This window comes from Lepus europaeus, chromosome 16, assembly GCF_033115175.1.
Source record: "Lepus europaeus isolate LE1 chromosome 16, mLepTim1.pri, whole genome shotgun sequence".
In the NCBI taxonomy this organism is placed as follows: domain Eukaryota; kingdom Metazoa; phylum Chordata; class Mammalia; order Lagomorpha; family Leporidae; genus Lepus; species Lepus europaeus.
In genome coordinates this window covers 7,752,679-7,777,782 of record NC_084842.1, presented here as the reverse complement: position 1 = coordinate 7,777,782, position 25,104 = coordinate 7,752,679, and the positions used below count along the sequence as shown (strand labels likewise).

Below are 25,104 nucleotides of genomic sequence, written 5' to 3'. Positions count from 1 at the left end.
AAGCCAACAATCAATCAACGGAATGCCAGGCAGAAGCTTTTTAAGGGTGATGATTGTTAGAGCTGGGGCTGGCAGGGTGAGAACGAGAGCTATTTATCCTTTTGTGTGGGGAGGATCTTCCAAAAGTTCATGTGAGTGTGTGTTAGAAAAAAATAGTAGGCCTGGATCCCACAATTTTTTGCACCAAAATATATCTTTTCATTTCCCTTTTCCATAAATTATTTGAAGTATCATATTTATAAACAGACTCTAAAGAGGCATTATCCTTTCTCTGCTTTTCAGTTGGTGGTTTCTCCTTTCCAATCCATTTGACAGCAAGCACTTCAAAAAGTTTACAGAGGGGCAGCCGTTATAGCTTGGTGGGTTAATCTGCCACTTGCAACACAGGTGCCTTCCCACTCCAGAGTTCAGGTTCAAGTCCTGGTTGCTCTGCTTCTGACTTATTCTGCAAATGTTCCTGGGAAGGCAGCAAAGGATGGCCCAAGTGCTTGGGTTCCTGCCACCCATGTGGGAGACCAGGATGGAGTTCTTGTCCCATGGCTTTGGCCTGGCCCAGCGAATCAGGGAATAAACCAACACATGGAAGATCTCTTTGTCTCCCCCTCTGTCACTTTGCCTTTCAAATTTCATAAAACAAAGTTTCTGGGGATGGAATTAAAAGACAAGGTTAGGGGCAGGCATTTGGCATGGCTGCTTGGTGTGCCCACGTCCCTTGAGTACCACAGCACAACATCTCACTGTGCTCCTGATTTCAGCTTCCTGCTAAAGTTAACCCTTGGAGGCAGCTGCAATGGCTCAAGTAGTTGGATCCCTTTGACTCTTGTGGGAGACCTGGATTGAGACTCCAGCCACTGTCTTTGGCTGACCCAGCTCTGGCTGTTTTGGGCATTTGGGGACTGAGCCAGTAGATGGGAGATCTCTATCTGCCTTTCAAATTTTTTTAAAATATTTATTTATTTTATTTGAAAGAGTTACAGAGAGTCAGAGGCAGAGAGAGAGAGGTCTTTTATCTGATGGTTCACTCCCCAAATGGTCATAATGGCCAGAGCTGGGCTGACTTGGAGCCAGGAGCTTCTTCCAGGTCTTCCACGGACTGGTGCAGGGGCCCAAGGACTTGGGCCATCTTCTGTGCTTTCCCAGGCCATAGCAGAGAGCTGGATGGGAAGTGGAGCAGCCGGGATCGAATGGCACTGGCACTGCAGGTGGCGGCTTTACCTGCTATGCTACAGTTCCAACCTCACTGCCTTTCAAATTTAAAATACAAAACAAACAAAAAAAGCTTAAGTAAACCTCTAGAAAATGTTTATTCTAATACCAAAAAAAAAAAAAAAAAAAAAAAAGTGAGAGGCCAGCATCCTGGCACAGAAGATTAAGCCTCCACTTGCCATGCTTGCATCCTGTATGAGCACCTGTTCAAGTCCCAGCTGTTCCACTTCCAATCCAGCTCCCTGATAATGTACCTGGGAAAGCAGTAGAAGATGGCCCTATACTTGGGCCTCTGCCACCCGTGTAGGAGACCCTGATGGAGTTCTGGTTCCTGGCTTTTGCTTTTGGCCCATCCCTGGCCATAGCAGCCATCTGGGGAGTGAACCAGCAGATGAAGGTCAATCGATATATTTCCTCCCTTGCTCCCTTCCTCTTTCAAATAAATCGGTTTAAGAATTGAAATCCACGCATAGTTTTTTCATAATATAGATTTTCCATGAACTATCTGAAGACCCCTCGTACGCAGGACCTGTCCATAAGGTAGACAGGTTGTGCACTGAATAAAATAACATTTTACATACATTTTCCACAAACTTTTCAAAGTATGTTTTTATACAATGACATTTGTGTATTATTATCCACCTGTCTTTTACTAGAGTTTTTACTTTAACATTTCAGGATGGTTCTGTCTGGATCATTTTTAACAATTTTGAATACAGGCTAGAACGAAAACATCTCTTATCAGCTTGTGATCCTGACATCCATCACCAGCACTGTCATTATCAGCAAACTATACCATAGTTTCTTTTTTTTTTTTTTTTAAAGGCAGAGTGGACAGTGAGAGAGAGAGAGAGACAGAGAGAAAGGTCTTCCTTTGCTGTTGGTTCACCCTCCAATGGCCGCCGCGGCGCACCGCGCTGATCCGATGGCAGGAGCCAGGTGCTTCTCCTGGTCTCCCATGGGGTGCAGGACCCAAGCACTTGGGCCATCCTCCACTGCACTCCCTGGCCACAGCAGAGAGCTGGCCTGGAAGAGGGGCAACCAGAACAGAATCCGGCGCCCCGACCAGGACTAGAACCCGGTGTGCCGGCGCCGCTAGGCAGAGGATTAGCCCAGTGAGCCGCGGCGCCGGCCATACCATAGTTTCTTAAACCAGAGTCATCTGGGTCTTCAAGGGCCCGGCTATTTCCCTAACTCTGAGAAAGCTCTTGCTGCACTCACACCGATCGGGACTCACATTGTGCTATCCACGGTATGTTGTAGAGAGCCCTGTGCGGTTTGTAACCTCCCTATCCCTGCAATATTCCTTGTTTTAAAACCTCTACAAAGGGGTAACCACCTTTCAGAATGAGAACGAGCTGAGTCACGAGACAAAGTCTCAACTGCACCATGATAGTAAGAAAACTGTTGACCCACCAACCCTTTCAACTTCTGAACTTCAGCTTTCAGGTTGGACAAGGTGGGAAGTTTCAGACTGGCCCCTGCCTGTGAATTTCAGCCCGTCCACAGCCATACAGGGCACACACTGGCTGCAGCGGTTAAGTCGCTGCTCGGGATGCCCACACCCATGTCCGAGTGCTTGTGATCGAGCTTCCTGCTACTGTGAATAGCCTCACCCTGTGAGGCAGCAGAGAAAGATCAAATCCTTGAGCCCCTGCCATGCTTGTGAGAGACCCCAGGCTTCAGCCTGGCCCAGCCCTGACTGTTGTGGGGCACTGGCAGGTGAACCAGTAGATGGAAGACTGATCAGTCTCTCCCCCCGCTGCTGCTGCTTCTCTACCTTTCAAATAAGATTGAAATAATTTTTAAAAAATGTTTAAGCAGCACTAGTATCACTCAGGGCCCAGAATCTCTTTGCTTTTTGCACATTCAGCACAATTCCTTATGGAAGAAGTTTTTTCTTTGGAAAAAAAAAATGTATTCTTTATGGCATTTAAGAGCTAACCATGTTTTTCTGTTGGCAGTATCCAAAGTTTCTAGTCCAGCTTGAACTTTAGAGTATTGCTAAAAACAAGCTTGATTGTCATGCAGATTTTTCTGTATTAATCTTTTTAAGGAACTCCTTTCTCTGGTTTTAATGCAAGTGACACTCTAAAGAACTATTAAGTTTAATGCTTGGCTGGCACCGTGGCTCACTAGGCTAATCCTCCGCCTGTGGTGCCGGCACCCGAGGTTCTAGTCCGGGTTGGGGCGTTGGGTACTAGTCCCAGTTGCTCCTCTTCCAGGCCAGCTCTCTGCTGTGGCCCGGGAAGGCAGTGGAAGATGGCCCGAGTGCTTGGGTCCCTGTACCTGCATGGGAGACCGGGAGGAAGCACCTGGCTCCTGGCTTCGGACCGGCGCAGCGCCAGCCATAGCGGCCATTAGGGGAGTGAACCAACGGAAGGAAGACCTCTCTCTGTCTCTCTGTCTCTCTCACTGTCTAACTCTGTCAAAAAAAAAAAAAGTTTAATGCTTGAAGATAAAAATTCAGATGAAAGAGCCATTACCTTCTGACAGACAGCACTTACACAAGCATGCCAACACTAGGGGGACCTAAGAGCCCTGGGCAGAAGAGGCTTAGGAGGCTAAACAGGACCAGCCAAAGCTTGGGGGCTTGGCTGACAAGGAAGCCCACGTTTTACCGGCGGGATGGGTTGGATGGCACGGAGGTTGCGAGCGTGTATAAATATTTGCCTGTTGTAATTGAGCATAATTTGAAAGAGTCTTGGAAGCCTGAGAAACAATTTAATTTTCTCTGCATCAGGAGGCTTGCCACTGGGTTTTCGTTTCCACTTCATTTTTCTTCCCCTAAATGGCTTTCTGCTTTGTTCTCCCTTTCTCCTCACCACCCCTGCCACCAATTTCCTGGCCCCTGTCCTCTTTGAAACTCCTCAGCTTCTGCGAGTGCACTTTGTGCCGGCTTAATGGCCCTGCTGTGTTTGCTTCGGGCTTGAGATGCAAGCACTTTGGGGAGGGTTGGTTTCAGCCTGCTTGAACCTCATGTAGAACATCTTGTGTGCTGACAAAGTTGGCGTGGATAATAGAGAATGGCTGTTTGCTAGAGCTTAGTGGTTAGGAACTAGCAGGGCCCTCTTTCTTGCTATCTCAGAGAGCGATGGTGGAGATAGGACATTACACTCTCCCTGACATCATCTACAAGTCTGTCCATCCTCTGGTTTATGTCCCTGTCATCTTCCAGTGCCTGGACAGCCTCTCATAGCACTGGCTTCCTCTCCTGCTTCCTGTGACTCCAAATCAGGGATCTAGGGAGCCAGTAATGAGGGCACTTGCAAAAACTCACAGAAAGTGGAATTAAGGGCCCACCACATTGTGGGATCTGCTATTGCCCCCATCACAGAACCAGCCCCTGGGAGTAAACACTTCTGTTCTCTGGAGGTTACTGGGACCCAAGAGCCACGGCATTATGGCTTCCTTGATTCCTTGCTGGCTGTGGAATAGAAAATTGTAATAAACAGTAAATAGTCAACTATTAATTGTTTTAAATCCAACAAATCACAGAGTCAGGTTGCCCCGTCCCTGTGATGAAAGCAGCTGTCTTTTCAGCAGACTTCGTATCTTGGAGAACTCGGTGTCTGTGTCCTGCTAGAGGAGACTTACATTCCCTCCACCTGATGGGAATCAAATTGAAAACATTTCCAGAACTCTCTAAACACCCATAACGTGGGGCACATTGTCCTCCCATGTTGCTTGCCACATGCCACATTCCTTTCAAATCGCTGAGCAGGTTGGTGATTTGGGGTTTGGTGGTGTTTGTTTTTGGATACATAAAAGCAAAGATGATTATCCCAAAAAACAGTCTAATCACTTCTAATCCTATTATTTTTAATGTTTTATTGAGTACTACTGGCAGCTGCTACTCAAGTCAACAATAAAAAATATTCCTTAGATACTGCCTTAAAATCAGAGTTTTAAATGTTTTGTGCACAGAATGCAAAGAGAAACTAGGGTTTAGTGTGTGTTTCTGCATGTGTATTGATTCTCATGCTTTTCTGCAAGGAAAGATTATCCCTACTGTGGGCATTGTTTTATTTCCTTTCTCCCCATGCTTTCAGGAGCAAATAAAGGAAATTTAACAAGTGACGCTGAAGAAAACACTTTTGAATTAGTGGTCAGTGTCATTTTTTTTTTAAGGAGAATGAGCAGCACCAAGGGTTTCAATCTACTGCTAAGTCTTGCTTAAGAGTGGGACCTTGAGCTCCGGTTATCCCTGAAGTCCAGGTGTTTGCCTTACACTATAAATGACTCAACTTGCAGTTTTGGAAAACCAGCACCTCCTTCGTTCAGCTAAGTTAGGCTGTAACCCAGAGCACCTGTACCCCCCACAGCTAGCCCTGTTTTATCGTTGTTTTCATCAAAGGGGAGGGTGTAGTTATACAAAACTTTGCCGATTTGGAGAAGTCAATTCCCCGAGAAGTAATCCAGATGAGAACAGAAAGAAAAACTGAAGAGCAAGGGATGATGGATGCCCACAGAGGCCAGGCAAGACACAAGATTTATCATGGCAGGCATCTGGCTCCTGTGGTCCCTGAGCCAAGGAATCACGTGACAAAAGCAGAATTCCTGGGCAATCTGGCAGCATTGGTGACTCCCACCCTTGACCCATGAGACCACAATGCTATTCCCTGAAGACTGCCAACAAATTGCTTAGTGTTCCCTCTCCTGTCAAAAACCCCGGTCCCCTCCTAAGCTCCATCTAGCAGAGACTGAGTAGACTACTAGTGAGCTGTAAGAAAGCAGAATGGAGATAGGAACATTGGAGACAGTGGCAGTGGGAGAGAGATGGAAGCAAACTGCTTTCAGAGGATAATGTTTCCAAGAAAATAAAAGCAAAGAGAGTTACCTGTAGTGCTTACAGGTACAATGCCAAGTACTGATGATCATGAGATAAACAGGAGGGCTGATGTGACTGAACACTCAGAGATGGCACCTGCATGCGTGTGTCATTAAATGGTATCCCGAGGAGCTCACGACACAGGGAGATGTGTAGGAGAGCCAGTTAGGAAGAGCTGCCCGTGCTTTGTAAGCCAGGAGGAGGGGTTGGCAATGAGTAGGAGTAGATGACAAGAACTGGCAGAGCTTGGAAGTGCATATCATGGTTCAATTTAAGAGAGATTTTTGAGCACTTCAGGGAAACTCTCTCTGATGGTTCCCAGGAAGCCCACTGCCTGCTGTTGCAGTGTCTTTCCCAGGGGGAGGAGAAGAGTTCCTACAGGAAACCGTTTGTACTGGAACAAAGAGGGAGTGTTCATTAAATGTGGCGGTGCTGTCCTGCCGGCGGCACAGGGAGGTGGTGGTCCCGCCACAGTCTCTTTGGTGACCTGTAGCTGAGTGCTTCTCCCAGCAACCCCCTGAGATGATGGCTTCCCTTTGGGCCCACTTATGGCACCTTTCAGTGTTGCCCAACTATAGAAGCTTCTAAGAGAATTTCTGCAAATCCACTGCAGTGTCATTAAAGAAATCCATGCATATCTTAAAACAGTATGCATATTCTATGAACCTGTGAACTTTTTGAAGACCTTGTATATACACGGATGTCAAAAAGGTTCTGCTTTAATTTTTTTTTAATTAAGAAAGTTTTCCTTTAAATCCATTTTTCCACTAACTGAATTACTCTTCTAATTCCTCAAAGTGAATCAACTAAATTTTAATCATGGTCCTTGGTCTTATAACATATGCTGGCTCCATCAGTCACACTTCAGAATCCAAAACTTTCAGACATAATCCATCTTTTTCTACCTTTCAGCTTTACGATTGTAGAAAATCATGCTTATTGGCAAAAGTTAGAGCAAATTAATGAGGTGAGAAATAGAGGGATAAAAGTGAGGATGAGGATTAATAGAGGTTGAACACACATGGTCATTGCCAAGGGACCTAGCCACATTTGAGTAGGAAAGAGACTGTTTCTTAGCACAAAAAACAATATTGATGACATATTCTAAAGGAACAAGCCTAAGGTAGCCCAGTTGGTGGCAAGCATTGGCTAGGATTAGTAATGATGAGACATTGGCATAGATTTTATACTTCCCCTCTTCATTTAGTAAAATTATTTACTTGCCCCTTGAGTATTGGAAGAGAACCTACTTTGCTGTTTCTTGTTTATCCAGTAAAATGTCTGACCATTAGCAGATACCTTATATGTTACTGTAGAACAGACAAATTGAACAAATGAGTAGATAGCAAACTACATCACTAAATCTGGGATGGCTATGAGAGGATTCTTCAAAATGTTCATGGAAAATGTAACTAAGATGTATGTATTTTGGTGCAAAACATTTTGAAATCTACATATCATGTTTTCATGATATACATTTTCCATGAACTTTTTGAAGACCCCCTCACACATCTGATTTTGGCAGTAGGTAAGGATTTTTATGCTAGAATATGTTGACAGTGTGACATTCTCATTGAATAGCAGGAGTTTGTAGCATGGGGATAAGTTTCAGCGAGTTCCTTAGCATAATTTTCATGTCAGAAGATATCATCCTACCCCAGGCTTAGATGGAAGGATGAACCATAGGAGTACTTTTTTTTTAGTGGAAAACTGTGCTGATTAATTTTTGCTGGTATTCTTTCCAATTGTGTGTGTCACCAAGAGCAATGCGAGCTCTCACAGTGTGGTTTTGGAATTCAAATGTTATCAATTGGAATTGACATTAATTACTTTAGTGCTGCTTGGCATACGCTCGAACATTATTTCTACAACAATTCCACCAAAGTCACTTAGGTAATTATCTCTGCTGCTATCATCGTCGTAATTATTGCTATTAAGTCTCTCCTGTTTCCTGTTCATCTCAGCCGGGCTCTGCACACCATACCCCTCTTCTCTCCTCCATCCTCCCCGCAGGAAGTCCCGTTCTCCCGCGTGTGGAGCAGTAACCGGCAGCCCCTGCACTGTGCCTTCTCCCTGGAGCGCTACACGCCCACCACTACCCAGCTGTCCTGCAAAATCTGCATCCGGCAGCTCAAAGGCCATGAACAGATCCTCCAAGTGCAGACATCGATCCTAGAGGTGAGTCCCTGATGCCCCGCCTTTCGAAAGGATGACCAGAAATAATACAGCTAGACCTAACTCGGTCATGCTACTCAGGTTCTGCAAGAGGACCCCAGTGCACAGGCTCTTTTGATTGCTAATAAGGGCTGAGCTTCCTACTGGAAAGGAAAACTCAGAGTATAGACACTGTGGAGGGATCTTTAGAAAGGAGCAGCCTGATAGACTGTGTGGAGGGCTTAGAATATCGGTTGAAATTCTTTACTGGTTGGAATGGTTGAGATACAGACCATAACAGGGTCACATTCTCATAGGTCATTTTGTTTGTTTTTGGTGGATCTGACTGGTTTTCTAGAAGTCCGTTGTCTCAGGTGCATTATTTCCTCCAGGGGCCTGTGTTCCCTCTCTGCTTATATTTTCTCAAGCTCTCTAGCCTTAGGGCTACGCAATTCACATATCTATCAAACCTAGTCCATTTTCTGTTACCATAATGAAATGCCTGAGGCTGGGTATATTATTATAACAAAAGCGGGTTATTTGGTCACAGTTCTGGAGGTTCCGCTGCGTGGTATCTGCATCAGCTGAGCTCTGATGGGGATTTTGTGGTGGATGCTATCACAGTGGGGGAGCATGCCCAAGAGATCATGTGGTGAGACAGGAAACACATGTGCCACCAATAACTTTTAGAAGACCTAACTCAAGAAGAACCTTAATTATTCCTCAGGGCAGCGTCCCCAGTGACCTTCCCCGAGTTCCACCTCTTAAAGGGCCCACCACCTTTACACCACCACACTGGGGACCCAGCTCCAACACATGAACCCTTGGGGGACAAACCACACCCAATCCATAGCACCTAGATTCATCAGTTTAATAAAATGAACAGCATAGGCGTTGATCTCATGCTACAAAGTAAGGAAGAGAATTAATAAAGGGATAAAGGACCTTGTCCAGATCAAATTGCCGTTGAAGGGCAGAGTTAAAATGAGATCCAAGGGAGAATTCACTTGGGAACATTCGTGGACAGAGGATCTCTGCCATGCTTTGATGTGCCCTAAACTAGTGAATGACTTCATGGCTTTGGACTTGAGCTTGTACAGTAGAAAAGAGCAGTCCCTCCTGAATAGTAATTTGAGGATAGCAAGACAGAGTGCCAGAGAGATAGGGTGCTTTAGTATAGCCGTCTTAAAGTAATTCCTAGCTAGTGTAGGAAAACATATTTTATTGCTTACCTGTACAGACTACATGTATATACACATATCTATTCATACATAAATAATACATTAATGTAGGCTTGGTAGAAGGTTTAACACATTTATATACATGCAACCCGACTTTATTCTTTGAGAATTTGTAGCTATATAACATTATTACTTCTCTCCATTCTCATTTTAATTCATTGTTTATGCAAAGTGAGTATTGCTAATCTCCCAAATAGACTTTCTGGAGACTGGATGGCTTTCCAAAAGATTATACCTTACAATGGATAGCTGTCTTAACTGACATGTCTTTGCAGTATTTGAATTCATTATTGAGAATTAACATTATGTGCTAAAGTAGTTTTGATGGGGAAGGTAGATCCAGAAACTTAGGGATAGGATATTTTTAAAGCTTCTTACTTGAACAGTTGTGGCATATTTAGTGCCATGCATTTAAAAGTAAAAATTGTGGGCAAGTTTTAAAATAAAAGCAAAAGGAGAAGTCAAGAAGAGCTGGTTTTCAGAAGCAAGCATGGAAAGGCAGGACATAAAGATGCCTCCAATCCAAATCACCATAAATGTCTGCTGACAGATTCACAAAAGGATTTCAGGTTTAAAGGTTTATTTTTTAAGACACCCATATGTTGGAGATTAGCATGTGCTATTACAGGAAATTCATCTATGAGGAGTATGATAGGGTTACTGCATTCCAGTACCTTTGCTCCTTGCTTAAAGTGTCAAAGTGCCTGGAAAAAATTTTAGCTGATACAATCTTATCCCTTGGAATTCCAGTTCCTTTTCCAATGGTTGACAAGTTTACAGTCACTTTGCAATGTCTTGAGAATGGCATCACAGTATCTTCATAATAGGAGGCAACTATTTTTTTTTTAAATTTTTGACAGGCAGAGTGGACAGTAGAGGGAGACAGAGAGAAAGGTCTTCCTTTTTGCCATTGGTTCACCCTCCAATGGCCGCCGCGGTAGGCACGCTGCGGCCGGCGCACTGCGCTGTTCCGATGGCAGGAGCTAGGTGCTTCCTCCTGGTCTCCCATGGGGTGCAGGGCCCAAGGACTTGGGCCATCCTCCACTGCACTCCCTGGCCACAGCAGAGAGCTGGCCTGGAAGAGGGGCAACCGGGACAGGATCGGTGCCCCGACTGGGACTAGAACCCGGTGTGCCAGCGCCGCAAGGCGGAGGATTAGCCTACTGAGCCGCGGTGCCAGCTAGGAGGCAACTATTCTAATGGTATTTTGATATTCATTGTCAGGCAATAGTCACCCCATTTGTAGGTAACTGCCTCTTAGAGGCTTTTTTAAGCCTTCTGTCTTATGAAGGATCAGTTTATTAACAGCTTCAAGTATTACCACAGGAATGGACCTGCCACGAATCCATGGCTATATAACAAACTATTTCTTAGAAAAGTCTAGTCTGCTATTTTCTTTGTCAGAAAAGAATAATTTTGAAAGCTACGATATTTCTGGTTCTGTTTCATTTGCTTTCACCTTGGTCATATAACCATCACAACTCTGTGGATGAAGTATTGCCATCACAATTTTACACAATGTTAAAGCTCAACCTTTTCGTCCATGCTCATTGAGCAGATAAGAGAGGAAGCCAGAGTACCAAACCCAGAGACTAACAGATCCCAAACAAGGGGTCTGACTTAACAGCCTTAAATGTGGACTTTGGCCATAATATAAGCCTTCTGTCTTTGAGGGCTCAAAGGCTGGAAACAAACACCTTTGTTTTTGAATATATGAAAGGATACAAAAGTTGAGAAATTCCTCCCTCTAGTTTCTACTGTACTCAAAGTCAGAAAGTACATAAGCCTGCTTATTCCTGCCTGATTTGCAATCTTAGAGGCTAAAGAAAATTTATAAACCATGGTTAAAAAAATGATGTATCTTATAACCTACTTTATACAATAAGAAGCTCAGTTGGTTTATTTTATAGCCGCCTGGTATGTCATAACAGAATTATCCACCACGCTTGCAATAACCATACCCAAGCTCTACTCAGTCGATATCTGCCATCCTTCAGGTTAAACTCAAATGTCCCCTCCATGAAACCTTTCCTAATAACATTAAAGATTAATGGAAATATCACTCAGTACATATTTTTCTTAACCCCCTTGCTGTGTGGATTTCCTGATTCTTGTCTTGAAGCCAAGTTGTATAATGGAATGAGTGCTGATATAGCTACTAGGAAGTCCAAATTTCAGTTGCAGTTGTGTCACAAACTATCTGGGTGACTTTTGCCATACTTCAAACCCTCTGTGGAGTCTATAAGAATTGAAAAAAAAGACTATTTAGGAAATTGAGGCTGAGAGGGGCTGGGTAGCATCCAACATCACTGATCTATGAGGTAGAGAGTCTTCCTCCTATTTGAGGTCTTCCCGATTCCACACACCATGTTCTTTCTGGTAGAGCATGCTAATCTCAGATACTGGAAGAGTTTTTGAGAAGCAGTGTCCTATAACATACCAGAGAACAGAACTGAAGTGAAGGAAAAGGCAGTCATGGAAGTTAAGATGGTTTTTAAGATACCTGCATTTCACCACCAGAGCACCTTATTCAAAACCCCACTACTCCACTTCCAATTCCAGTTTCCTACTAAGGCATCGCCTAGAAGGCAGCAGGTGATGGTTCAAGTACTTAAGTCCCTGACACCCATGTGGGAGACCCAGATTGAGTTCAGCCTCCTGGCCAAGCCCCAGTGTTATGGGCATTTGGAGAGTAAATCACTGGATGGAAGATTGATTTCTGTTGGTCTCTCTGCCTTTCAGATAAAATGAAAATATTTTTTTTGAAGAACCTAAAACCAAAAGTAGAACCACTTGATATAACACATAGAGTTTCCAAGAAAAGATTATAATAAGCAACATTTCTCAAATATATTTGACCATGAGGCTGCTCTTTCTCAGGGCATCTTCTGGCATATCCTCTGGAAATGCTGGGTTAAGGCATTGTGTTCCCTTGTAGTGTGCAATAAACGATTACCTATTTGATGAATGGTTAGAGGAGATGGGCTTTAAAGGCTTCTAAGCATAGAGCGATGACAGGAAGAGGGAAATGTTGATTGCTATGATTTGATAAATGTCATGCTGTGCCCCATAGATATATTTGATTGTTCGGCATTAATCAAAAACTCTAGATAGAAATGCTTATTCACCTGAATTAATCACCAGCCATTGAATCATTGTATTGAATCATCACATTGTGCCTCATAAATATGTCTCGTATTTAAATTTTTGAAAAGACATTGCATTTCCACAACAAACCCTCAAAATGGAATTGTGTTAAATGGTTATGGAAAGATAGACAGCACTGTCAATAATAAAATCTATGCATTAGCCAGCTTCCTCAACTGACAGATGGCTGAAGTAACACTCAGCATGTCTGATGGCCTCTAGTCGCGTGAGCCTGGGCACTGGGCTGCGAATGGGCACTACCACAGCAGGAAGCCATGTGCTGATCAGGGCGGGTTGCAAGGTAGCTCAGGAAGGCGTGTGTTGACCCACAGGAGGATGTAGGTAGGTTCCTAATGTGAAGGAGACCTTCCTGGAAGTTCATCTTCTTTAACTATTTTCCATGAACTTTTTGAAGCTCCTTCATGTTAGTTTTCTTTTGCTGTGTAACAACATATCACAAATCCAGCAGCATAAAACAGCAGCCATGTATCATCTCACTGCTTTTGGCTAGTCAGACAACCAGACATTGCATAACTGGGTTCTCTAATCAAGGTCTCACAAGGTCAAAATCAAGGACATGTTCTCATGTGGAGCTTAGGATCTTTTTCTAACTTTATTCAGAATATTGGCATAGTTCAGTTTCTCACGGCTATGAGATTCAAGTCCCCACTTTCTTGCTGGCTGTAAACCAAGGGTTCTCTCTCAGCTCCTAGCTACATGTCCCCCCTTATAGTCAGCATTGTGGTACAATAGGTTAAGTTGCCATTCCCAAAGCCAGCATCTCATGAGCTCTGGTTTGAGTCCCAGCTACTCCACTTCCAATGCAGTTTCTTGCTGATGCAGAAGATGGCCCAAGTTCTTGGACCCCTGCCACCCATGTGGGAGTCCCAGATAGAGTTCCAGGCTCCTGGCTTCAGCCTGGCCCAGCCTCAGTCACTGCGGCCATTTGGAGAGTAAAAGACTTCCTTCTTTCTCTCTCTACTCTGCTTTTCAAATAAATAAATACATTTTAAAGAAAACACAAAGGAAATTCCCAACATGTTTTTTTTTTTCCAGGCCCATAGAAGAGATGCTTCCAGATAAGAGCTACCTCTTCCCTCTCTTTAGGGAATTCCCTGCCTAGGTCAGGCTGACTGCGGAAGCTCTCCCTCTCAATTCAGAGTTCACTGACTGGAGGCCATCGCATCAGCACAGTCCATGAGAGTGATTCAAGCAGCAATTTCACATCCTTAAACCTCCAGTAGTATATATCAGCTCAGCACCCTCTGTAGTCCCCCACATTTCCATGGGCTTCTGCATTGCAGAGGACAATCTAATTGCTGCAATGCACTGGAATAGCAAGTCCTCCTTGGACAGCTGTAAAGTAGGAGCACGGTGAGCACACAGCATGAGACGCCCCCAGGCTACCCCTCTGCACATGCTGGTTTAGATGTTGTCTCTAACTCCTGGCTGGCTCCTCTGCACCAAAATAATATAATTCAGAAACGAAGCCGAAGTATTTATCATCGAATCACATGACTTTAAGACTGGGGGTTACAGCGAACTTTCTGTGATCAACACAGAAGCGGTTCTCCTTTGTAGCTGTACCTGAAAGGTGCTTCCCAGCCAGCTCCTCCAGCACCTGTTCACCTTTGGTCATCAATGTCTGTTAGAGAGTCACTCCTTATACTTGACTAAAACATGTCATCTGCTTGCTTCTTCCCACCATTCTAGTTCTATCCTGAGAGCCACAAGCAAAGGAGCGAATTCTGCTCTCCCCTGCCAGATCTTTGGATGTTGGAAGCTTGTGACTGTAACTGCCCTGAGTGGAAGAGGCTGCTGTAAATCTCTAGCAGGATTTATTAGACCACTAGAGAAGCTCCTTACTATTTCATGAGGAAAAGAAGCTTGTCAAAATACTTTATATAGCACATCACAACAGGCAGCCACCGCGTGCATGTGTGTTAATGCAGATTTTCACACGTGGAGAAGAGTGTTGATCGGTGATACTTTCAGTTGTATGTGATCATGCTTTCCTTGCTTTCTTTGTAGAGTGAAAGAGAAACCATCACTTTCTTTGCACAAGAGGACAGCACTTTCCCTGCACAGACTGGCCCCAAAGCCTTCAAAATCCCCTACTCCATCAGACAGAGGATTTGTGCTACATTTGATACCCCCAATGCCAAAGGCAAGGACTGGCAGATGTTAGCACAGAAGAACAGCATCAACAGGTAATTGGGGGCAATTTCTGAATAAACCATGTTCCTTTAACAGCCTTCAAAACCAAGGTGTCCTGGGGGCAACTACGTGGTCTCCAGCCCTTGCCATCTTTATGGATATCACTGGCTATGTTTCCTATGTGGTCCCACTAATAAGTGGGAAAAGGACGAGATGTGACACTGACATCCCACTCTGCCTTTTGGGGGTGTCACAGAAAAGCCTGACCTTGTTTGTGGTCCCATTTCATTACCCCAGTGGAGACTTATGACTGTTTCATGCCCTGGCTGTTTGCAAAAGGAGTTGAGATGAGGAACCAGACAATGTGTGCTTAGGTTATGGGCAAGAGGGAAACCAGCAGTCCAGCCTTGAGGCAACAACAGAATGCTGTACTGGTATGATGGCCAGGTTGGCTTCCATCAGCCTGATGGTAGCTGTCTCCTGCCCCAGACCTGGAATTCCCCCTCACAGAACCCCTTGAGACAATACTGGCCACCAGTGTGTTTTCTTTGGAGAAGCAAATGACCTCATGAGTCTGGTGATTGGCAATACCACTCCCTGAATTCAGGGAGGTAAGGCAGAGGGAGCAAGGCTGAGAGATCTCTCTCCCATCTGCATTCAAGGCACTGGATGGGGGCGTGGTTCCAGGCTGAGCACAACAAAGGAAGCTGTAGGATAACAAAAGGGTATGAAGACAGAGGACATTAGAGAAGCAAAAAGGTATTATGAATGCAGACGTTCCTCACTGATGAGCTAGCAGGGTAGTGGAGTTCAGAGTGGAACTGAGAGACTCACAATCAATGAGAAGGGGCTGAGGTGATGTTCATCATAGCAATGCACCTAGCTTTTGGCTCAGCTGGATGGGTAACTCTCAGGAGAAGGCACTGACAAAGGAAGTCTCCTCTCCCTAAGCCCCCCCGCATACCCCAGAATGAATAGAAAAAAAGAACAAGTCTGCCAGAACTGTCTTACTTCCTTTTTCTTTTGAGGCAAAGCTTCATTTTCTTAGTGTTGGGTTTGCTCTGTCATTTCCATTTTGTGTTCTTTATTGTCACAGACATCTTACCCAAGTCTGTCTTTTCTGAAAGGGACGACTGGCAAGAAAGGATAGAATACTACTTCCTGTTTCCAAAGGCATCCAGAATCCAAGAATGAAGGACCCTAGTAGAAAGCATTCAGGCTTAGAGAAGACAAGACAAGCAGGCCTTCCCACCAGAGAATACTGAACTTAAAGAGATAGGCAGTCCCTATCAAAATGATAGATAGTGTCTTGAAAATGAGAGAGAAAAATGTATGAGTATTTCCCAGAAAATTTGCCAAAGGATGAAAATATCTTGTATTCAACCTATGAAAATCATGACTAGGTTAAGAGCACTGTCATCAACATGGGGACAGGAATGGACAACTAGCCCATGACTTGGTTTAAAAAAAAAAATTGGAGGGTAGGCATTGTGGCACAGCTGCCTTTGACACTGCCTACGACACTGGCATCCCATATTTGAGTGCAGATTCAAGTCCTGGCTATTCCATTTTCCATTCAGCTTCCTGCTAATGCAATTGAGAAGGCAAATGGAGATGGCTCAAGTACTTGGGCCCCTGTTACACATATGGGAGATCAAGATGGAATTCCTGGCTCCTGGCTCCAGCCTAGCTCAGCCCTTGCTATTGGGGCCTTTCAGAGAGTTAACCAGTCATTGGAAGATATATCCTCTCTGATGCTCTGGCTAGTTACGGGGGCGGGGGGGGGGAGTGGGAGGGGGAGAGAGAGAGAGAGAGAGGTGGATGGATGCATTGTGCAAGGACTCAGCAGATCTGGTCGATAGCCCTAATTCTGCTATCATTCCCATCTACCTAAACAAATTAGCTACCATCTGATGCTTCTTTTTCTACAATGCAATTCATAGACTTTGAACTATATTAATCCTCTATTCTGGCTATGGAAGTTTATGATTTTTAAGCTACAATTTCAAAAAAATTTGCCCAAAAATATTTCATACCTTGGGATTCTGTCTTTAATTTGCTGAATGAGGGTGTATGTACTCCCACCTTGTTCCTTATTGTTTCACATTTACAGTATCCATAAGAGAACTCCAGAGAATGTCTCTAAAGGCATGAGTCCCTGACCATGCACAGAGGAAGGTTCACTTCAAGCTAGGAGCTGAGCTTAACAGCCATTGTGTCTGGGGAGTAATGAGCAGCAATGTAATGAGTATGACCTCCAGGGTCGGGGTCATAAATCTTGAATCCTTGATATACCTGTTCGTTTGTTTTCCCCCCAAGACTCCATCTCCAGGGAAGCATAAGTTTCCTTAACATCAGGAATATTTAAACAATATTTTATGGAAACTTTCTAGAACAGTGACCAGACTATGCAGATTCTCCAGAAGTGTTAGTTAGTAACATAATTAGCACTACAATTAAGATTAAGGTACCATGAATACAGATTTCCACTTCTATCTTTAAGTCATAATTATATGCAAGGAATCTTCGAAAAGTTAGATTTCAAAATAAATTTTGGTACAAAAAAAATTGCAATCCATGCATAGCATTTCTTAAATCATAATATGTATTTTCATGCATCCTTATCTTACTAGAAAGTCAGAGACAGGGAAACCTTCTATCCCCCGGTTCACTCTCCAAATGCTTACAAGCTTGTGACTGAGTCTCACTCAGACCAAAGCCAGGAACCAGGAATTCCCTTCAAGTCTCCCATGTAGGTGGCAGGGGCCCAAGTCCTTGTGTCATCACCTGCTGTTTCCAATGGTGCACATTAGCAGGAAGCTAGATCAGAAGTGGGGCAGTCAGGACTTGAACCAAGAACTGCAACATGGGATGCAGGCATCCCTAGCAAAGACTTAACCACTGTGCAAAACACCTGGCCCACCCGGTACTTTCTGAAGGCCCCTCATAGCCAGTATGGTTGTGGTGGCATTTCCACGCTGGATACCCGAGTAGTGTAAATACATGTAATCCACCCCCATAGAACGTCTGAGAGTTAAAGCAGTCAGTTGCAGTCAGGGGCATCGCTGAACCTCCTCTTTGTTCTCTAGTGTTACTCCAAAAGTAGTCACAGGATGGACTGAGAATGATTTAAATGCGGGCTCAGCAGACTTTTCTCTATAAAGGACCAGATAGGAGACAGATGGGAACAGTTGCAATGACTCAGCAACTATTGAAAGCAGAGCAAATACATAAAGAAACAGGTGTGACTGTGTGCTAATAAACTTCATTTATAAAAACTGGCTCTGACCCACATCTGGCCCACCGCAGGAAGTTTGCTGGCTTTTTTTAAAGATTTATTTATTTGAGGGGTAGAGTTGATAGACAGAGGGAGAGACAGAGAGAAAAGGCTTCCATCTGCTGGTTCACTCTCCAAATAACCACAATGGCCAGAGCTGGGCTGATCCGAAGCCAGGAGCCTCTTCCAGGTCCCCTAAGGGCCCAAGCTCTTAGGCCATCCTCTGCTGCTTTCCCAGCTCATCAGAGGGAAGCTGGATAAGAAGTGGAGCAGCCAGGACTCAAATCAGTGCTCATATGGGATACTGGTGCCACAGGCAGAGGCTTAGCCTACTATACCACAGCACCAGGCCCTAAAGCTATTTTTAAAAGATTTATTTATTTGAAAGGCAGACTGGCAGAGAGGGAGAGACAAATAAAGAGGAAATGCATCTGCTGGTTTACTCTTCAAATGCCTGAAATAGCCAGATCTGGGTCACCACAAGCCGGGAGCCAAGGACTCCATACTGGCCTCCCAAGCGGACGGCAGGGACCCAAATGCTTTGGCCAACCTCCACTGCCTTCTCAGGTACAGTATCATGGAAGCCGGGTGAGAAACACAGCAGCTAGGACTCGAACTGTCACTCCTATGTGGGATGCAGCATGGCAAGAAGCAGCTTAACCCACTGTGCCACGACATCAGCCCCAATAAATAAATGTGTAGAAAAGAGTGTTATCCATCACGACTTCCCCTTGGATAACCCTACAGTTGCAGATAATGTGTGGAACTATTTAAAATGCAGAAATCTAAAATTGCCAATAAGCCATTATTATTGGGTACAAAAGCTATTCCATAGCTTGGGATTTCATCCACCAAACAAAACCCAGTCTTTCTATTCAGAGAATTCACCTCACTTGATCTTGTGACAGCACTTTTATGTGACTCTTCCACCACGCACCCTCCATCCGGCTTTCAATTTCCCAAAGTGTTAAAAAGCAACCAAAGCAACAGCTCTCGAATCATGTAGAGTTTGCTGAAGGGAGTGGAAGAAAACATTTGCTTTTATTTCATTGCCAGAGGAAATGTTCTCTTCCCGTCCTCTTTGTAAATGCAAATACCGCTGGTGATAATCTGCCTTTTTCCCAAGCAAATGTCTACTTAGATCTAAATAGGAAAGACAAGGAGCCTGAAATGAAAGATTTAGCCATCCCTCAGAGTGCGAGAACTGTCATTGGTGTGTGCTATGAGGCTGGCAACACAGGTGGCCCTGAAGCTCGCCTGGCATATGGATCACGGTTTGGCAAAGAGTGTGGTAGATAGCAGTTGCAATTATAGACACTGTTACTCAGAGTCCACACTTGCTGCATTTCAAAGCGGAGATGGCTCAGTTATTTTGTAAACTCTGCCGCAGTAATTCTCCACTTAAATGTTCTTGGCTACAGCGATTGGCAGGTGGACTGGATGAGAATTAAGGAATTGATCCTGCAGAGGTAGGTGGTGGCAGAGTGGGGTCAAGGACTTAAATAACATCAAACTAATGACAAAACAAGTAGTTGCCCCATCTAAACTTTCATAATGCTTTGTGTTTTTATACTTCCCATAAAAGATTATTTAAGGAAAAGTTAGAGACAGCATGTGCTTCCATCTGCTGGTTCACTCCCCAAATGGCAATGGATGGGCCAGGCCAAAACCAGGAGCCAGGAACTCCATCCAGGTCTTCCATGTGGAAGGCAGGGGTCCAAGCATGCGGGCCATCCTCTGCTGCTTTCCTAGGTGCATTAGCAGAGAGCTGGACCCAAAGCAGAGCAGCCAGGACTGGAACTGGTGCTTGTATGGGATGCTAGCGTTGTAGGCAGTAGTTTAGCTTGCTGTGCCACAAAGCTGATCCCTTTTTATGAATTAAGATTTTTAAATTGTGGTTAAACCTTCCTCAATAAGGACCATCTACCTAGAGGAAATTCAATAGCTGTTTCATGAATGAATGATATGGGATCTTGCAAATAATAGTGTACTTGGCCCTAACAACTTCTCTTCTAATATAATTAATATAAGAAAGCATCAGGGGATTTTGAAAGTTAGTCTTAAAACTGGCTACAGATGCTGTGGGGACATTCTGTCTTGCCCCTTGGATTTTGGGCAGTACTCGGGGCTCCATGGTTAGATCATTCTTGCATAAGGCCTCCCAATTCCAGGCCCTCCGTGAGAACACAGCCAGCTTGACCAAGTTGCTATGGGAACAGAAGCAGAGGCTATGGGCGGATGAGTAGAGGGGAAGCCAGAATGGAAGAAAAGATTCCAAAACAGGGAGTAGCAGATCCATGACATCTTAAGTCTTTCCCAAGGCCCTCCCGAATGTGTGAGCACTGCCAGGGAAACGCACTGCTTACCAGTCAGCTAATTAGAAGAGTTCAACTGTATTTCAGACAGGAGGGCTAAGGGGTGATGATGCAAAGTCTGAAGAAACCAAACTTGTCCAGCTCGTGGCTGATGAGCTGTGCTGTAGCAACTTTTTTTTTTTTTCTAAAAAAAGATTTATTTATTTGAAACTCAGAGTTACACAGAGAGAGGAGAGGCAGAGAGAGAGAGAGTGAGGTCTTCCATCCAACGGTTCACTGCCCAGATGGCCGCAAGGCCAGAGCTGAGCTGATCCGAAGCCAGGAGTCAGGAGCCTCTTCCAGGTCTCCCACGTGGGTGCTGGGGCCCAATGACTTGGACCAGCTTCTGCTATCCCAGGCCATAGCAGAGAGTTGGATCCGAAGAGGAGCAGCCAGGACAAGAACCAGCACCCTATAGGGTGCCGGCACTTCAGGCCAGGGCGTTAACCCGCTGCGCTGCAGCGCTGGCCCCTGTAACAACTTGTTTCCCACACATTCTCACACCGAGATCCTGCCTTCTCTTTCCTGTCCACCCTCTTAATGGGATACGAGGGAATAGTGAGTAGGCAGAGGGCCGTGGGAAAGGTCAAAGGAAGGCTGTGAGGTAGTACCTTAATCTATCTCCAAATAACCAGTCAGCATCCACTGCACTTGGGACAGTCCCTGTGCTGTGGGGGAGTGGGGTATACATATTTGTATTCCAGGATCTCGTCGTGCACCAAGACAGCAATGCTAGGTACTGACATATTGAAAGGAATTAACTCAAAAGGGGAGAAAGTGATCACACACACACACACAGACACACACGAGCGCAGGTTGACCCACACAGAAAGAGACCCAGCATGAGTGGACAGTGGGCCCAGAAGGAGAAAAGGGTGAGGAAGTAGGACGAGCACCCCAGCACCTGCATTGCTGGCCTTCTTTATGAAGTCACAGGGAGTGCCTTTCCAGGTGTAAAGCCACCTGGGAGTTTTCTGATGCCTCTGTAACATTCCATGTGGAGCTCAATATCCATACTTCCAAGGCACTTTCCCTCCAGGTCCCAGATGAAGCACAGATGCATCCTGGGAAAGGAGGTGTTCTGAGTGACAGGTAGTATAGAACTACCCCATGGGGCAGGGCTTGTGGCTTGCAGGTTTCTCCAGGTCAGTAGATCCTACCTTGCTGCCTGCCTGTCTCATATCACCTGAGCCAGGTTTGAGGGGTGAAGGAAGGAGGGTGGAAGAGAGGGACAGGAGTGGCTACAGAAAGACAAAGTCTGCTTCATTTTGTTCCTTTACTATGATTACATCCAACTAAGCTTTCCTGGTTCTATAGCCTAGGGGGCTCAAAAATACACCATAACCTTGAAACAATGAGACCGGGTATAGAGCTGCCATTTCCAAGAAAGGAATTTTCAAGACTCTTCCAAGAATTAACACATAGGGCCGTAGCATTACATAGGCCCTTGGAGGCAAAATATGTTGGAGCCTAAATCAGATTTTCTGGTTCTGGCCCAGTGGACTTAGGCAGCCTCAAATCTGAGAAGCCCTTTCGGGGAAGCCAGAAGGCCACAGCACAGCAAAGAGGTGGGTGTCGGGGCTTCATTCTGCCAAAGTCAATGACTCATGAAACTGCTCGCTAAAACGAAGCTGCAGAGAGATAGCCCTGGGACACGTTTAACCATGAACAAGCTGTATGCAGTTTATAAGGGGCAGGTGTCCGTCCTCAAGGCAATGTGGAAAGCAGCTTTTTATATTCCTCCAAGAGAACTAACATGCCCACTGGTGGCTCCAGGAGATGGTGTAAGGGGTGTCATATTTTTTCCAGGCTGTGAGTGAGTTTGTGCTGGTTTTTGAAGGAATAGGTTGCCCTCCTGCAGGCTAATGTAGCTTTCAGAAAAGATGGACATTCCAAAGCTCAATTAGAGCCTAAATGATCCCCTTCTTGCTGCTATCTCACACAGTACTAAAAACCTAACAATATCAGTATGTCGTTATCATAATTTAAAATAGCGTAAGACTGACTTTACCTAATTCATTAGCGCACCCTTTCAGTGTTTCAGTTGTTTGTGATGTTTTATCAAAACACATGTTGAGTTATTACAAGCTGAGGTACGTAGGAGCCAGAGTTGTGACGCAGCAGGTTAAGCTGCAGCTTATGTGACTGGCAGCCCATACTGGGGCACAGGTTCTAGTCCCAGCTGCTCTGCGTCTACTCCAACTTCCTACCAATGCACTGGGTAGGCAGTGGATGATGGCCTGAGTACTCTGGCCCCTCCCACTCATGTGGGCGACTCCTGTGGAGTTCCTGCTCTTGGCTTTGACCTGGTCCAGACCTAGCTGTTGTGACCATTTGGAGTGTGAACCAATCGATGGAAGATCAAACTCTCGGTGACTTTCCCTTTCAAATACATAAGCATAGCTTTTAAAAAATTTAGTGAAAACATTAAAAACAAAGTGAAGGGTGTAAATAAATATTTCACTCTTTCCTCCTTTGGGATCAGCAGAGCAGTCTTTTCTCATAGAGTCAAAGGTCGCCACTTCTTTTTCATCCTCGAGATCCTCAAAAAGGTTTCAAGATTCTCAAAGAGGAAACTTGTTTAATTTCAATTCTTTCCCAGTACAATGAAAAGCAGAGATTTAGTAGTTTCCCTTGCCTTTTTCATTTCCCATCATGAGCAATTGCCACAGGAATGAAACTGGGGAATTAAAAACGGACTACAACTTGCTTTGCTCTCTTTTGGTAACTCACAGGCAATAGTCCAGGTTCCAAGGTTTTCACAGGAAGGTACTTAAAATGCAATTAAAAGTATAAATTTATTTTGGTGCAAAAAAAGTTTTCCTATTATATGTAAAATATATCATGTGCAAAAATAATGCATTGACTTCAAAAGTTTTTTTGCAGCAAAATAAACTTTTTAACTCTTAAAAAAAAAAAAAAACACCTCTTTGGATCATGCTTGTACATTACCCAAAGAGCAAGCCCTTCTTATTTATTACCTTCAATTACCAGCCAAGTGGACATGGCAAAAGGGTAACTATGAGAGGAGTGTATTGCCACTCATTTACCTGCAATAATTCAGGTACCTCTCTCTGAGCAAAGGGGAATAGAACCCAGCATGCACTCAGTTGCCTGCAGCATCTTTTCCTTTTGGGTTCTGTCATCCTGCCTTCCTTCCCTTGGGGATCCCTAGGGGGCACTGGCAGTTCAATGACAATTCTTATCTCCTGCCTTCCCCTACCCCCACCCCTTTTTTTTTCACCGCACTTGTTTTGTCCTGAAGGCTGCCTGTGTCGCATTGGCCAAATGTTTATAGTGTGTCCACTTCCTACTTTTCAGTATGAATAGCTTTTCTATTTGCCTCTAGAGAACCTTATGGAGGGCTGGTTTTGGTCACATAAGAGGCTTTCATTAAATGAGACAATTAAGATGATACCAAAGATATTAATATTTTTGTATTGTGACTATGTTTCAATTCCCTATTTGGTACAGTACAGAAAGATCAGACACTGTTCTTAGAATGATACTTCTTACTGGTAGCTTAAGTGAATTTTCAAATTTTTTTATACTGATTACCCAAAAAGAAAATAATTTTAAAATATTCTTTTTCAAGGTTAAAGAAAGTCATGTTAGATATCTGATCTAAACACACAAAGCCATTGGCCCTGGCATTACAGATACAAGGGCTAAATTCTGATGAAAGGACTGCCCATTCCTGGTGTGGAGTGTCATATTTGCTCATGATGTTAGGCTGCAGCTCCAAAGTGATCCTCTGCTACATTTTAGGATAAAATATATTCTCACAATTAGTCACAGGAAGAGTTTACAGCTTGCAAATAGGTTTATTGGCCCCCTGGTAGCAGGGTTTTCAGTAGCTGAAAGAAGCACTTTGTTATCTGGAATTTCGAATGAAAGGCAGTCTCTCCTAGGCTGCTTGTCAGTGCTGTGTGCCCTTGGTAGCCCTTCTGGATCTTTCCCCAGGGCAAAGATAGAGCCTCCGACATGTGCCTCTCTCTCCATTACTGTTATCTAATCTCTTCCTTAACTGATGGAGGATTTAGAAGCACTGGGTCCCGGAGGCATTTGCATTTGAATACTGCAGGGATTCTGGAAAACCTGCAAGCTTTCACAGCACTGAAGGAAGGGTGGCATCTCTAGCCACTGTCCCCAACATTAGCCCTTGTTGCAATGATTTATGAAGACCTTCTGTAGCAAATTTTATCCTGATCCTGCGGTTTCTCCCATCTCTACTGACTTTATGCCACCAAAAGAAAAGAAAATCTTTAAATAAATCTATTAGTTTGAAGATATATTTGGAAAACTGAGATTCTAGATAAGGATTTGGCTTTTGACCTACATACACCATTGTGTGTCGGCCTGTGTCTAGCCAGTGAAATAGGTGAAGATACACATCTCCAGTTGGTCCCTGGCTTCCACGTGAAGTATGGGATTTTAATTGGGGCCAGGCTATGGAGAGAGGGAAATCTCTGACAGATGAAATTCGTCATGGTAATAAATTATACCCCCAGGAATTCAGGTGTATAGAAAGGAAACCATGAAACAAAAATTTGATAAACTTTTCATCCTCAGTGAACTTACATGGATAAATGAATCAGCTGCCTGAGCAGAAGCGTTCATCGGTGTGTACTCGTTCAGAGATCTCAAGGAAAGGATGATGTCCTTCAGTCTGTAGGGTTTACAGCAGATGAATTGAAGACAGAATGATTCCAAAGGAAAAGGTTACAATACGGAGAT

The 25,104-nt window shown here is 44.4% G+C and overlaps 1 protein-coding gene across 2 annotated transcripts in view; it reads left to right on the top strand.

The window, feature by feature from the left end:
- The window catches only part of UNC5D (unc-5 netrin receptor D), a 564,017-nt gene that overhangs the window by 532,199 nt on the left and 6,714 nt on the right, over positions 1 to 25,104 (top strand). For both annotated transcript variants that reach the window (XM_062213086.1, XM_062213085.1), the window contains 2 exons: positions 8,051 to 8,215; positions 14,611 to 14,789. In XM_062213086.1, coding sequence (XP_062069070.1) covers positions 8,051 to 8,215; positions 14,611 to 14,789 — 344 coding nt within the window. The remainder of the gene's footprint in view (positions 1 to 8,050; positions 8,216 to 14,610; positions 14,790 to 25,104) is intronic.